Source organism: Marmota monax, unplaced genomic scaffold (assembly GCF_021218885.2).
Source record: "Marmota monax isolate L192 unplaced genomic scaffold, Marmota_monax_Labrador192_F-V1.1 WCK01_AAM20220418_F8-fsc00014, whole genome shotgun sequence".
NCBI lineage: Eukaryota > Metazoa > Chordata > Mammalia > Rodentia > Sciuridae > Marmota > Marmota monax.
Genome location: NW_026695222.1, coordinates 453,192 through 470,046, shown reverse-complemented (window position 1 = coordinate 470,046; position 16,855 = coordinate 453,192). Strand labels below are relative to the sequence as shown.

Genomic DNA, 16,855 nt, shown 5'->3' with positions numbered 1-16,855 from the left:
AAAATAAAAAATGAAACAAGGAATTATATGTTTTAGACTACAGTTTTTTCACATTCAACTATTTTCCATACACACAGGAGCAAACTTAATTGTGTACACTGGCTAATTCATAAATACTATACATCAAGATTTTCAGATTCCATTAATATTAAATTTAGAAATTAACTCATTACATTCTGCTTATCTTCTCTAAATAAAAGACTAAAAACAAAATTTTTCCCAATTATATTAGAATGGTTTAAATTCAACATTACATTGTGTCCAAACTTCACCCAGTAGGCCAGTGGCTCATAATCTTATTGTTTCACTGATGCAAGGAAAGAAGCGAAGTCAGCAGGCAGCCACAACAGGTGGGCAGGGGAACACAGGTCTGAAATAGCAGGATCAGGTGAGTAGAAATGGAAAGAAGCAACAAACTTGAGAATTGTGGCAAGATTTCAAGCTAAGCAAAGAATAGGTTAGTAAGGGGCAATAAAAAAGCTAGGAAATTCAGGTAAAAGGTGGCCATGGGTTGAGGATAAAGAATAAGTTGTTCTGTTCAACCTACTGAGTCTGACATACATATATGATATTCATAGGGGCATGTACAACAAGAAGGACTCATGAAAGAACTCATGTGGACTTCAATAGTAATGTCCATACCAGGCACAGTGGTGCACAACTATAATCTCAGCGGCTCAAGAGGCTGAGGTAGGAAGATCACAAGTTCAAAGCCAGCCTCATTAAATTGAGGTACAAAGCAACTAAGTGAGACCCTGTCTCTAAATAAAATACAAACTAGGGCTGGGAATGTGACTTAGTGGCCAAGTGCCCCTGAGTTCAGTCCCTGGTACAACACCCCCCCCCAAAAAAAAAAACAAGAGTAATGTCCAGAATAGACACAGATATGGAAGACAATATCAAAGAGAGACCAACTGAAATTATGAGAACAACTATAGTAACAATAAGTCATCAAGAGGGGAGAAGTGAGACTCTAGTAGAGGACCAAGTTGAGATTATTATCGAAGAAGGACTAAAAAGAAGAATCTGTGAAGAAGGCCAAAGTGCAGCAGGTCAGAGAAGTAGAACAAACCAAGAGAGTTTCAGGTTCTATGCTACAGGCAATACCTGCATCAAAGACCACAGAAAGAATAAGCAGTAAGCAGAGGTGGGCTACTGGACCCAGTGGGCAGTTTATCACTATGTTGGGCAGAAATCAATGTGGAAAGAAATAGAAGAAAAAAAAAAAAGGAAGTGAAAGCAGTCACATCTGTCCACCTAGCTGATAAAGCTGAGAATACTGGGGAGAAAAGAACAGGACTATAACTTGAAGGATAACGTGGTAATGCGAGGAACTAATATAATTTTAAGCGGCAGCATCACCATATAAAAAGAAAAGCTATTGAATATATCTAGTACAAGTGTTATAAAAATTTGGAAATAGAAAATCGTTCTGCCTATTAAAACTCCCTGAAGCCCCCTATTTCCCACCCCTACACACACACACACACACACACACTCTCTCTCTCTCTCTCTCTCATAAAATAATAATGACTTTCTAATATAGCACAAAAAGAGAGTCTATATTTTATTAAAAGTGTAGTGAGAGGAATAGTGGTGTTATAAACTATACATTTTGAAATATAACCTTTTATGTTTTATGTCAACATTTTACTCAAGAGATTATCTCTTGCTGGCTGGGGTTATAGCTCAGTGGTAGAAAGCATGCCTAGTATGTGTGAGGCACTGGCTTCAATTCTCAGCACTGCATATAAATAAACAAAATAAAAGTCCATCGACAACTAAAAAAAATTTTAAATACAATAAAAGATCTGTTAATTTTGTAAATTATTTGGTGTTTATATATCATTTTCATCCATTTGACACTGTTGTGGGCTATTACAGAAAAAAATACATTGATATACAAATAATTAAGTTATACTTAACTCCAGAGTTGTACTAAAAATGTTAGCAAACCATTTACACTGTGATACTAAACAATCCTTAAAACCTCCCCAAAACTCAAGATCTTTTTACACACATCAAAGCTTTTGTATATGTAGTGTCTTACAACATATTTTATGTTTCCCTAAAAATATTGCTTTTAGTCATTAAATGACTGACAGGGTTGCAGTTATGAAAAATGGTCATGAAATCAGCAAATACCTGAGGTACTCACAGCTGTGGAGTAGGGATTATGAACTCCAGTATTTTCAGCCCAGCAGCCACATCCATAAAGAGCAGCCTAGGAAAAAAGGAAATGGGGAGATATAATATTTCAGGAATATTATATGTAATTATCAGCTTTCAACAGAAGAAACAAAGTCATGCCCATCTAATAAAGTCTGGTTTACTAATGATGTAGAACAACTTAATGATAATGCCAAAGAGTCTATGCAAACTATGCAATGGTTTTAACACTCTCAAAACCACATTTTCTTCTGTTTTGAGATATACAATACAATAGTATTAATTATATTTCTTCCACTGTGTCACAGAACACCATAAGTTATTCTTCCTCTCTAACTGTAATATGGTACTTGTTTACCAACCTCTCCCCACCCATCTCCTCCCTATTCTCCTCAGTCTTTGATAACCCCAGAGTATACATAAATCAAAATATCATGTTATACCTCATAAATATGTACAAATATTATATGCAAATCAAAAAATAACACTAATTAATTAATTAAAATAAATAATACATTTGCAGCTATTCTACCTATCCAAACATTCTCAGAAAATAGCAAAATACAGTCTTTTTGGTCTCATCAGCAATGTATTCCTTCCCTGAAAATACTTTTTCCTTTTGTAGTTCGTTAGCTAGTTGCTCTTCTGGTCTCTTGAAATCAGTGTGGTTGCCTTAAAACAGGTGGTTTTTAAACTCAGTGCATGTTGAATTACTTGGGCAACTTGCTGATAAGAACCCTAATTTCTAGAGATTCTGTCTGGTTCAGTGTCTGAGAGAAGACATGGCCTTAGAGTACAGAAATGCAGATAATCCTTCTAACCACTGTCTAGGAAATCCTGTTTCAGGAGTCCTATTCCATGCCTCCATTTGGGTAGCACAATAGGAACTTCACACCACTCTATACCACAGGGCTCAGTATATGTTCATCACTGTGTTAGATTCTGCCATATGAAAAGAAAGAAAGGAAAAAGGCCTGTTTGAGCTAATCACTTTGTTAGGTGGTAGAACAGATTATCAGTCTGAAATGACCAGGAACACAGTAAACTATTATGATTTATATAAAAGATTTTAACAATCATTTCTATTTTGTTTCCAATAATCCTATCCAGAATGTCTACATTCATCACCACAACATCCACAATGACTTCTCTGTCTTTGAGAGGGGACTCATAACTAATAACTTTTTCACTCCTCAGAAGAGAATTAGTAAAAACCCTTGGCTAGCTATTGCAAAAATACAAGGAGCCAACTCAACGAGTTCATTACCACATGCTTAGTAAGAATGAAATACAGGGGAAAAAAAAACTAAATTTCTATCCATAAAGAAAGGCTAAATAAACTTTGGCAGAGAAATACATGGAATTTGTTGCACAGGTTAAAAATAAAACAAGTAGATTTTAAAAAATCTTTAGGAATGGATATGGAAATATCTCCAAACATATTGTTGAATTTTAAAAAAAAGCAAGTTACAATAATACATTCAGTATTCACTGTCACTGATAGAGAAAAAGATACTCCCATGAAAAGTACTGTTATCTTCTGGGAACTCACTTCTAAGGACTAGGCTAAGACTGGGACTGGTGGCCAGGAAGATTTCAGCTTACTTTGATATTCTGTTATTTTTCACAAGGACCTTACAACTCAGTTGCTCCAATATTCTACCCAGAGTAGGAAACATCCCAGGCATAGGATCTAACTACCTAATGTGACAACATATTCCCCTATTGGACATTTTCCACTGATGGAATCCTTGGATTGAACAAATATCTGCTTGATTAGCTTGATTATAACTTCTATCTACTAGTCTTGGTTCTGATTTCTGGAAATACCTTAACTTCCATATAATTGTGAGCTATTCCCCAAGATTTTCAGACAAACAACCTCCCCTCCTCTCTTAATCACTTTTCTTGAGAAATAATTCAGAATCCAGGATATTTATTCATGTGACCTACAGTTGCCCTTTCTAGTTTTTACTAACAAAAGTCTTGTTAAAAAAAAAAATAGAACCAAGAACTCAACAGGACACTTCAAATATGACAAACAGTGGGAAATCTGTTACAGGCTTTGAAAACACTATGATTCTAAAATACATGCCTTAGTTTCATTTCCCAAAACTGCTGGGCCAGTGTGGCAACTGAAAGCCCTTTAGAAGTGATTTAGCACATGGAGTTCAGAATAATACTAGCAGATTTGTACAGTAATCATTCAACTGGTACTCTTTGCAGCAGGTGCTAGGGCAGACAAAGTCTCAGAGAACACAAGACCCTAGTGGAAAGGTTCATCATTCTTCATTGAAAACTCTGAACATTTTCCCATCATCATTTCCATTCCTCTCAATTACTTTGACCAGGAGTCTGCACTCAAAAAAAAAAAAAAAAAAACTAGTACAAAAATCTACAAAAATACCCCTTAGTAAGCCAGTGGAAGTCGTCTCCCTAGGAAAGTAAGAATATTTATGCTTCCCTCTGTTTCTTCTAAGCAAATTCCCTTTAGAATGCCCTCCCTTAATATCATGAATTCGAGTTGTCTTCCTTCTTAACCTTCTGAAATTGGTTAGGCTGAGGCAGTCGCAGGTAAGATGAGAGAAAGAACAAGATGTTATCTCTCTCTTATCTACTTCTTTGCTGAAAACACATCAAAAGCAGGACTTTAAAATAAAATTTTTAAAAGTTTCCTTCTTTCTGGTAGTAAAATTTTATTAAGGTTATTATTGTGGAGTAAAAGTAGGTCATATAAGTGATTATTATTACTAAACAGCCATTGTTTCTCCTTCTATAAAATAAAGATGATAAAAATATGCACTACCATAGTTTTGCCAAAGGATCACATAAATTAACAACCTATTACACAAAGCAAGTGCTTCATAAACAGTAGCTATGGATGTTATAACTAGGGGCTATGATACACAGTTTTACAGTGTTACATCATATAATCTTCTAGTACTTGGTAAGGTAGCTAGAATCCTCATTTTACACTTAGAGAGAGTGGAGCTTAGAGATGTTGAGTAATTTACTCAAGGTATGGAGAAAGGAAAGTGAGAGATGGGATTAGAATAAAGGTTTACCTGAATTTAAAGTCCATACTCTTACCCACTAAACTCATTGTGTGTTTATATGGGGTGACATGAGGGGAAGTGGGAGTGGAATGTAATAATTCCTTTCTTGTGTCCAAATTGTGAGTGTAATCATTATAGTGAACTAAAGAAGGAAGTTCTAATCCAAATTGCTATTTTTTCATCTGCAGTGCTTTCAGTACAGGGTAATATGCTAAAATTTTAAGTAGTTAATTTAAGCATTTAAAGTGCACTGAATTCAACACATTTTGAAAAAATAATTAACCTTTGATACAATTTGCTTTTGTATTTTGTTTCATTCTGTGAAAAACTCTTCTTTACCTCTCATCTGATGATTCATATTTTCAGGCTAATCACATCTCCTTTATCCAGCAATATAATCCAATTAAACAGCTTCGTCTCCTGTAAGTACCTTGACTCCTTTCCCCCATGTCCTTTTCTGATTTTTTGTTCAGCTCTCACAGTTGTATATTCATAAATTAGCCAAGTGGAGCAAATAAACACATAAATTTTACAGAAGTATTCTTTTTCCAGAATAGTCCCATGTGTGGTAGTAGAATGGCTTCAAGATTTTTAAATGTTATAGTCTGGTAACATAGTCCAGAACTATCTTTGGTTCTGTCATTGCTACTTGCTAACTAAAACAAACAGAAAACAATGAGAAAATCATGGGAATTACTAGGCAATGAAGGCAACTCTGTTGGCTTTTCTCTCTCCTCCACGAGGGCATCCAAATACGATATGCCAAGCTTGAGTATATTATTCCAAACTTGAAAAATACACAGGTTATATAATGTGGAAAAATACTGTGGATATACAAAGACTTCTGTCGTGAGTTCATAGCACTGTTGGGTAATCATTCTCCATAAGTCCCCTGTATGGTAGGCAAAGTGTAGCACAAAAGTAATTACTCTTCCCTTCCACTTCCCCCTAGTATTGAACTGTAAGTGACTTGTCCACATAAAGGGAAGATCAAGGAATATTCCTAGGGGCTTTGCAAAGGTATCTTCCCTGAATCAGACATACTGCTTCAAGTATCACTAACCATCATAACCATAGCAACTGTGACACTGACTCTTTCTCATATGTGAGGGGCACACAGCATGATAAGCCATACTGCATACACAAGACAAAATCCAAATACTTAGTTTTAAAAAATACCTCCACGCAACTAGTTTAAAAGACTCCATGAGAATAATTAATTTGTTCACTCAATACTCAACACTTATTAATTAAGCCCCTAAGTAATAGGCCAAATTGGTTATACTCAGAATGCTTAGAACATTCAAATGAATTTTTAAATTTTATTCTCAATATAAAACTGAAGGTTGGAAATGGGGAGGATGGGGTGAAGAAGATGTAAGAGATCTGGAAATAAGCAAATGTCACACAAATCAGACCATCCTCATTTCTACATTTCATGTGTTAGTGACCTGAAATTCTAGTTATTCTACAAAATGCCTAAAATGATTAATCAGAAGAGAGATGTAGAATGTCAAACAAAATGTTACGATTACTTGAATGGAAAAAATAAAAAAATATAACTCTAAAATCATTTTTTTAACTAAAAAGCAAGCAAATAAAGCTTGGTCTTAAAGAGAGTGATACACACACACACACACATATACACACACAAAATTGACAATGAAAATCAACACACATCTATTAAATATCTACTAAATATTCAGGTCAGTACTCAGCCCATTGAAAGTAGTAAAACTAGGATTACCAGTTGTAAAGATCAGAAAGAACCCTATCAATACTAGACAGAATTTTTTTAAGAAATTATTTTGAAAAGTTTTTTTTAATTTATATTAGACAAAAGTTAAAGAATAATGATTACTTTTCCTAATGGGAAAAATATATCCCTAGTGGTTTAAAAATTGTGAACTAGAAAATTTCATGTTTCATTTTGGAAAACTAGTGTATGAATCCTGTAATTAATTACCTGCCCAACTCTTCCTGGATGTTTCAAGGCCAAGCCTCCACTGGAGACAGCAGCAGCAACATTCCCTTCGTGGTCCACAACCACAGCGCCCACCGTGTCCAAAGTGCCTGAGTCATTTTCCTGTAGGGCAAAAGGGGCATGAGTGTGGAACAATCTGATGTGACTACATAGCACTTTTCAGTAAAATCACAACAGTATTTGAACTAATCCTAAGTGGAAACTTAAATAATCTCCTAAAATTATCTATTAGCAAGTTGCCATTTAAATCCTGTGTAAGTCAAAATGTATTTTCCCCTAAAACATCATGAAAGCAAGGGTCTCTAACAATATTTTATTTTCCTTTAATAAGACTAATTATGTACATATATATGTGTATATATATATATATATACATATTGTGTGTATATTAGTTGTTGATTGATTTATTTATATGCAGTACTGAAAATTGAACCAAGTGCCTCACACACGTGAGGCAATAGCTCTACTACTGAGCCACAACCCCAGCCCAATAACAGCCTAATAGGGAAAAACTATCAAATCAATATAAAATATATAGCAGTATCTCCCAAACTCAGGAATTAAGTCTGTGACTGAGAATTTATAGAGAAAAAGATCTTTGGCATAAGTGAGCCAATAAATCCCAATATTAGTATTTTTTAATACTTTATTAGTTGTTGGTGGACCTTATTTTTTTTTTAAATGTGCTGAGAATCGAACCCAGTGCCTCACACACACTAGGCAAGCACTCTACCACTGAGCCACAATCCCACCTCTAACATCAGTATTTTTAAAATATGTTATATACAAACTTCAAAAAGTAATATATTCAGCATGGTAAATGAAGAAAATGACATTTACAACCTTGTACTACATCATCATTTTCTCTTATAATTCCTGTCTGCAATAAACTTTATGGTATGGTCCCTTCTCTGCTATATCATTAATATGTTTGATATATCACTCACACGTATGGCCAGAAAGTTCTATGTTCTTAGGAGGTAGCTTTATGTCTCTATGTCTTGTCCCAGGTCCCACATGTTGAAGACATTTTACATTTAGTGACTATGTGCAGCTGTCTCCTACCACAGAGGTTTCTGGGTCACGTGTGCCATACAAATTACTGGATAAAAAATCAAAATTGTGTGGTAGGGACAAGAAAAAATTTTGTGAAAAAGTAATCTTTTTCTTATATTTTACAAAGGAAGGTTACGGAAGGTCTTTAGGTTAACAGTAGTTACAATAGTGTTCTTAGGCTGACAGTGATTTTCAAACCCTAGACCCTACCGTACTCCCCTTCCCAGCATATATGAAAGAGCCAGGCACAACCCCAGGTTCAACAAGAATAGTTTCCCTTCCTGTGTGGTTTACTGCTTATACTACTGAGCAAAACTCTGTACTGAGGGATTCCTGCCTAAAAACAAAGTGACACACCAAGGCAACCACCAGAAATGTCAATTCACTCCTGGAGTCATCTCAGAAGTTGAGTGACATTGAAGGGTGGTTTTAAATATTGGAAGCAAAAGGCAAACAAAAGAGTTTTCCTTAAACAAAATGAAGGTAGAGTATGCAAAAAAAAAAAATTAACATTAAATTTGACAGGGGAAGGTACTTATATCTAGACAGTAACATTTCTTGGTCTAAATTCTAGCATCCACTAAATATACTGAAACACTATGATGTATTTACTTTGATAGAAAAAGGTTAACTAGCTGAAATGAGCACCATATTCTTAATCTCTCTTTAACCACACATGGGGGCACTCTAGCTAATACATTTGCATGGTCACATCCCAGAATAACAATTTTGCTTATGGCAGGAACCTAAATTTCAAGGATAGGTGCCTGACCATAAATTCATTGAGAAAAGCTTGACCCACTATCTCACTGAACAAGCACAGTTTATATTCTTTTGTGGATAAGATTAAAAACAAAGTACAGAAATGCATTAAAAACATTTTACTACAGAAATTGGACAATCTCTAAAGAGAACTATGCCTTAAAGGTGAATATTTGTTTTATTATTCTAATAATTTCTAAGACTTTATCTCCTTACAACATTGGGTACAGAAATGTCTGTCCATCATCCAGAGGCCAAGTCATATGACTTCTATAGCAGAACTTCTCAAACTTTAAAATGCATGCATATCATCTGGAGAATTCGTTTAAAAGCAGATTCTGATGGGGTAATCTCAGAGCTGGCCAAAACTGTATATCTAACAACTTTCTAGATAATGCTGATGCTCATCCACAGATCCTACTTTGAGAAACAAGGTGTGATAGTACCCCCATCCCATAGGTTCCTCATCAGCCAAACACCTGCTCCAGTCTGAGGAAAACAATATCATAGGCACAGAACTACTGAAGGAGAAACTTAGATCACCTAAAATGAACATTATGTCAATAAAAAAAGATTTGAGTTCTAACTTGTACAACCTTCAATTGGTAGCCTATCACCACTATTATACCACCAGGCATATAAAGTATTGATCCTGCACTGATGCTGCACAGTTTTCTTTGTTGAAATAGATAACTCCCATACTTAACTTTTCTCAAGAACAACAACATAAAAGTTAAGAAAGGGTATTTTTTCCCTAAGATTATTTTGTGGAGGTGGAGATGTAGTTCAGTCACAGAGTGCATAACACCCTGAATTCCAGCACCAGGAAAAATAAAATAAAGTTGCTTAAGATTATTTTTGGAAATGTTTTATTGAGGGATATATATCAGAAATCACTTCTTGCCTTTTTCCCCAGTTATAAAGTTCTGGAAACATTTACATACTATTTTTTCTTCTAGTCCAGGTACAATGTAAAATAAAGTTTACTATCTTCATCTATCCCTGTAGATAAGGGTAATTGCTTCTAGTGAATAATCAAATTATAGCTTTCCTATTTCACCCTCTGTTCTATGGAGTTATGTCACTTCTCTTACTTTTTAATTGACCAACAAAAGTTTTATATATATACATATGTACACATACACACACACACACACACACATACACACACACACTGTACAACATGTTTTAATGTAAGTATAGGTTGCAGAATTGCAAAATCAAGATAATTAACAGATGTATAATCTCACATATATAATTTTCTGTGTTTTGTATGTAAAGTGGGGTATGGATCCTTAATATCCACCCAGACTCCATTTCTTAGTGGTGCTGGGGATCAAACTCAGGGCCTAATGCATGCTAAGCAAGCACTCTATAACTGTGCTATACCCATAGTCCCTAAAATCTACTCATTTAAGGATTAGTTCTTTTTTATCAACTGCAGCTGGCTGATTTTATCCAAGCATTCTGCAAAATAGACCTTTACAGTGGGGATACACAACATATATATATTGATACACATATATTACCTATAAAACAATTCTCCTAGCATTTCAATCAGGACATGGTGAACCACTGGAACTTTCATGCCTAACAAAACTACTGCAGAGAGATACAAAAACTGATGTCAATATAACTGGATTTTTTATATAGATGAATGAATTTAACTTGGTTTTAAAAAATGAAAAATCATGCAAAAAACAGAGGATTCTGTTCCAAATAAAGCTACATATTCCTAAGGGTATGTAACACCTGCAAAATTCAGAATTACTTCATAAATATTCAAGAATTATTTCATAGACTTCACATACTGCAAAGCAAATTTAAGGATGATGAAGTAATATTTAAGCATTTTTATGAAGTGCAGATAAATTAAGTGAAAGACAAACATTGGTAGTTTTGCCATAATAATTTCACAGAGCTCATTTGTATGGGAATGAAATCTTGGGTTAAAAAACACACAATGACTGTTACTATATAGAGCTACCATTACACCCTTACACTCCATAAATACTTAAAAATACATCACCACACAGATACACATGTGCCTATTGTCCTTGACTGAAACATGCTATTTATATTACTTTTGTGATAAAATTGTGACTAAAAAGCAACTGTATAAACTATAGTTCCCTGCAGAACAAACACATGTACATAAAGCTCACATAGAAAATATAAGTGTTGTAGAAAATATAGAAATAAAATTCTCTTAATGTAACCATAAGATAATGGTAATTACTTCTGGTTTTCTCTACTCCAAATTAGAGATAGCAATTACACAGTTATTGTAAGAATCAAAGGAAGTAACATATATAAACTATACTACAAAGAACGAATTTCTTGAAACAAGATACTTCCCACCAGAAAATTACACCTCTAGTCTGCTTTCTAACTGAAATATGCCACAACACACCATTCTATCACTTGTCATCACTTGTCTCATTAACATGGTCTTTCCTTTGCACAGAATTACTCAAACATCAAATAGCTAAAATACAAGAATTAATATTAAAAGTATGAGTGCATCTTAAAATTGATGTCATGGGATTATCCTAATATAATAATAAAAAAGGAAATGACACTTTTTTAAAAAAAATGCCAAGCTTCCTTATATACTTTTATTAAGTTTAAGAGCAGCATTATAACCAGCATAAGCCTCCACTTATGCAGATCAGTGTGCCCTACATGACAATACAATAACATCTCCATAAAGCTTTAATATACCTGAGTATCTGAAACAAGGAAAGATGGCTCTAGACACAGGAGATCTAACCTGGTTCTGTTTAACTCCCACAAATCAGCCCCTGACAATGGAGCCACTGTGGGCTAAAGCGTATCAACTATGGGTAAACAAAGTCTAATTTAGCTAGAAATCTCAGGATTCTCTTCTGTGTCTGGATTGACTGAAACCAGGGAAAATCTGGATGTAGAAATATCCAATGATTTTTCCCTTTCCTCTATAGAAAATCATCCTCTGCTGACCAAAACCACAAACAATGATTCTCGTAAGCTATAAGAATCTTTCTGTAGTAGGTATGCATTAATCATTTTTGTAGTACAGTTCAAATGACTACCAAACATATTTAGAACGGAGAATAAAACTTCATACTACATAAAACCCCTTATTTATTTCTTAAATTAAGAAAAGTTAGAATCTTTCAGCTTAACATAAAAATAAAGTGGATGAACCATGCTTTTATTGAGGATTTCATGTGATCTGTATTATAGCTTGAGTTATAAATTTATACCATAACAAATTTCTGGGGATTACCTAAAAAACTAAAATGCTTAAAGACAGCAAAGGATAATGCTATTCAACTGGTAGAATTTTTATCCAGTATTCTGGGGCTTATATCATTACAGGTATAAAAAGTAATGGTATTAATATTGTTTTTAAAGAAAATCTTTCAAATGTGAATTTTAGGGTTTTTTTTCTCTTTAAAACAGAATAGTTGGAAAGTTTTAGTGTATATGTCTAGTGAGTATGTATAAGTGATGGCACAGACCAGATGAATACACTCATAACATAGATTATTCCACAAGTGAATAGTAAAACCACCATAAGTAGGTTTATGCAGCTTTAAATCATTTTTATTCTTACTCAGATGCTGATTTTATTTAATTTATGCCCACAATGAAGTACTGGGATGATATGAACTAGATCTAAACTGCATTTATCCTATCAAAATACTTCAAATAACACATCTCAAAGACTTCAAAAATCAGTTTAAACATTTAATAATAAATATATCCAATTTAGCTCCTGGAATTTTTATGGAATGTCAATCACAGCTTTCTAATTCTAAATCAAAATTTTAAAATTCAACATTAAACATAAATCTAGCTCTGACCTAGCAACTAAATTGTATTAACTAAGAGAAATCTAAATGTGTATATATAATACAAAGATTTGTGAAGAATGTCCATAACACCTTTATTTGCAATTGCCAAAACCTGGAAATGACTCAGATGTTTATCAACAGAAGAACAAATTAAAAAAAAAATCTATGATATCACCAATAATGGAGGATTGTTCAGCAATAAAAAGGAACTAATAATACATAGAACAACATGGATAATGTTTTAGACATATGCTGATTAAAAGAAGCTGGATACAAAATAATATATAATATATGTTTTCATTTATATGAAGTATAACAGGTAAAACTGTGGTGAAAAGAATCAGGGAAGGGTTGTCTTGGGATGGAGGAGCTTTAATGATACAGGGACATAAAGAAACTTTCTGGAATAATGGACATATTCTGTATCTGATAGAAGTGTGGGTTATTTGATTATATACACCTGTCAAAACTCATTAAACTGTACAAATAAATGTATGCATTTTATTCTAAGGAAATCTTACCTTTAAAAATAAGAAAAAAAAATTAACAGTTATATAAATTTAAAGAACACAACAAAGAATTTAAAACATCAGACCCTGAACAAATTTTCCAATACTTTTTATGTACATAAAAGACATTTAATACACATTTTATTATAATTCTAAGCAAAAGAGAAAAAAAGATGATGGGAAATACAAAATAAATGTGACGAGATATAGATGAAAGAATATACTATGTCTACTCAGAGAAAATAGGCATAACAAAGGGGGGAAATATTTAAAGAAAAAATGGCTCAAAATTTTCCAGAACTGATGGAAAACAAGAATCTATCTCCAAGAAGTTAAAGGAAAGGAACAGACAGAAAAGAAAGATCACCAAAATGACAGCTAAAATCCCAAAAGCTCAATTTGCAGAAGAGAGTGGTTAGTATAATTTCTTTAAAGAAATGATTAATCAACAAAACTGCCTTTTAGAGACAGAAATTAATTAAAGACATTTGTAAGTATATAACCAAAGCAATTTTACCACCAAAAGACCTTCATTTAAAGAAGTCTCATAGGGCCATTCTATTTAGTACTGCAACCTGACCTGACCTCCTTCTAGATCCTTCCTACCAACCATTTGTGAACACACCTAATCCCCCTTTCTTTGCTTAACTGTATCTTTTCCCCCCAAAATGTCTCATATCTCTTTCTACAATATTAATTTTTGTATCATGCAAATAGCATATTATTACTTTCATAGCATTTTAATCTTCTATCTCCCCTACAACACTGTAAGCTACACAAAAACAAGAGGAACAATGAAGATATATCAATATCAAGCTTTTAAGACAGATAAATGGTTTCTACATGTTATATGTTGAAAGTTTAGATTTACCAAGAAAACATAAAATTCTAAATTTGTATGTACTGTAAAAACTGCCTCAAATTTAAAAAGCAAAACAAAAACTGAGCAAAAAGGAAAAAATCAACAAACCCATACTCTATAATGAGACATTTCAACATATTTCTCTCATTTCTGAATAGGTCAAGGAAACAAAAACATTAAGAAATATTTGTGAAAAGCACATTATAAACACTTGAGTTGATAAGCATTATAGAACTATGAATTCAACAATAAGAGGGAAAATATTACTTATAATCTCATATGAACATTTATAACAAATGAACCACACATTAAGATATAAACTAAATCACATCAAATTTCAAGAAACAATATCAAACAGGACACACTCTCTATTAAACAATCAACTTAGAATTCAATAAAAGTAGAAAATTAAAAAACAAGACACTTCTAAATAATTTATGGATTAAATATCTACATGGAAACAAAACCATTTAATAATGAATAATAACAATATAATACTTCAAAACTTGTAGGATATAATAAAAGGGGAAAATTATAACCAAAATATTGATATCAAAAGAACACAAAATTAGTAAGTTAAATGACCAACTAAATAAGACAGAGATGGGGGAGAGAGGAGGGAAGAGAAAGAGAAAGTGCAAGGGAATGAGATTCATCATTTATGTGAGATTTATTATTTTATGTGCAGATATAAATATGGCACAATGAATCCCCTAATATGTATAATAATAATACAGCAATAAAAACAAATGTTACAAAAACAAGTTAAAGAACAAGGTAAATACAAAATCTAGAAAAAGGAAAAAATGGAAATAAAATATCAACAAGGGAGAAATATAAAGAGATCAGAAAAGACAAAGCTGGATCTGTGAAAAAACTACTTGCTGAATGAATAAACTGAATGAATTCAACATGACACGCAATTGTTCTCTCTGTGTATCACTAAAATTCCAGCAGAAGTCTGTCCCTCCTGTCTACGCCTTCAACACTAGCCAGTGCTTTCTCTGCTTCATTTGTACTCCATGCAGTAAAATGTTACTTTCCACACTAATCCTCATTCCCCAGCACACATACACACATTAAAATACCACCCATCCTCAAGTCCTGTGACCTCAAATAACTACATAAAAGGTTTCCTGAGTCTTCCCAAACACAGTGGAAGCTTTTTTGCCTTTAAACTCCTATAATATGCTCTTCATCTCACTCTAAGAAGACTATACATTCGCTTGTTCTGGGATCTTTTGTATTTTATCTTGCCCCTCATGTACCTGGAAGCAATAAATAACAAAGTTATTTGTAAAGAAATGAAATTAATGTTTTTATTAGAACCTTATCAATAACTCAAGCTTTGTACCCTCTGAAATGACATCTCACTCAATTTGTATGCATGATCCAAACCTAGCCTATCTACAAGCAGTTTCCCTGCTATTACACACAGTTCTTTTATATTTAGTTCTTCCCTAAATGTAATTCTTACGCACATCACTCCTAAGTGAATTCTGTCCCCAAAACAAGTCTTTAAACAACTGCTGAGAAATCTTTGGCTGGTCTCTATGAAAACTCAACTGAAGTCAAGATTCATTTCTCACAATATGAGTGATCCTTCTTTCAGGAATTTTTTCATGCTCTTTGGCCTACTGTTCAAAAAAACACACTTCTAAGGCTCTAACTATCAAACATGAAGCCTCTTACTTTATCTATAAAGAAATTATACATCTTGATATTGGTCACATTTGATGCTTTAATTAGTAATACTTCCTTACTGTCTTCTCATCCTCTAAAGTCATTTGGCATCACACTCTTCTCAATTTTGACTAATTCAGTTTTTTTCTTTTTAATACTCATACTCTACTTTTGTTTTATCCACTGGAGAGCTGGTCATCCTTTACCACAATCAGTCATCACCATCTGGGAAATATATTCCAGAGAGAAGAATGAAAATCAAGGCTATTTGGAAGTTTTACTTCACAGAAGCATGTTTATAATAGTACTTCAATGTCAGAAATAACACAATAAAGTTACCAACAAACTCACTAACAGAATATGAATTCATTACTTGGGTATATTTAAAAACACATAAATAAACAAGCTAAGACTTTGCTAATTAAATAGACAGCAACAAACTCTTTATAAGAGCAGGCAAACTTTTTCAATTTAGTCGTCCAATTTAGCTCTTTCTAGGAACACCTGGCCATGGTCTGGACCTCTGGTCTTTCTTTCATTTTAGGGCATACATTTACCTTCTCTGGATAAAATTACACTTTTTCTTTTAAATGCCAGAGCTCCACTGGCCTTTGAACTAAGTCTTAAAGCAGTGGGGAATAGCAGATAAAGGACTAGAAGGTAACACGGACAATCTGGATTTTATTCCTGCCAATGAAACACCATGACAATTAGGATGGGTCACTTAACCTGGATTTAAATTGGACCCTCTCTAGACTGAAGAACAATATTTGATACTGACTTAATAATACAGTAATGAGTTACTTAATTTGATGTGAGATGTTTAAAGTACATCACATCTATCTGGCCACATAATTATGAGTAAACCATAAAATTAGAAATTGTTGAATCACAACTATATTCAACTAAATAAACATATTAAAAAGCAAAGG

The 16,855-nt window shown here is 33.4% G+C and overlaps 1 protein-coding gene across 6 annotated transcripts in view; it reads right to left on the bottom strand.

Moving 5' to 3' along the window:
• Nucleotides 1–16,855, bottom strand: part of Tasp1 (taspase 1) — a 292,780-nt gene that overhangs the window by 174,519 nt on the left and 101,406 nt on the right. For 5 of the 6 annotated variants that reach the window (XM_046433599.2, XM_058575633.1, XM_046433600.2 and 2 more), the window contains 2 exons: nt 7,192–7,311; nt 2,146–2,224 (listed from right to left, as the gene is read on the bottom strand). In XM_046433599.2, coding sequence (XP_046289555.1) covers nt 2,146–2,224; nt 7,192–7,311 — 199 coding nt within the window. The remainder of the gene's footprint in view (nt 1–2,145; nt 2,225–7,191; nt 7,312–16,855) is intronic. The other variant, XR_009225849.1, reaches the window with a different exon arrangement.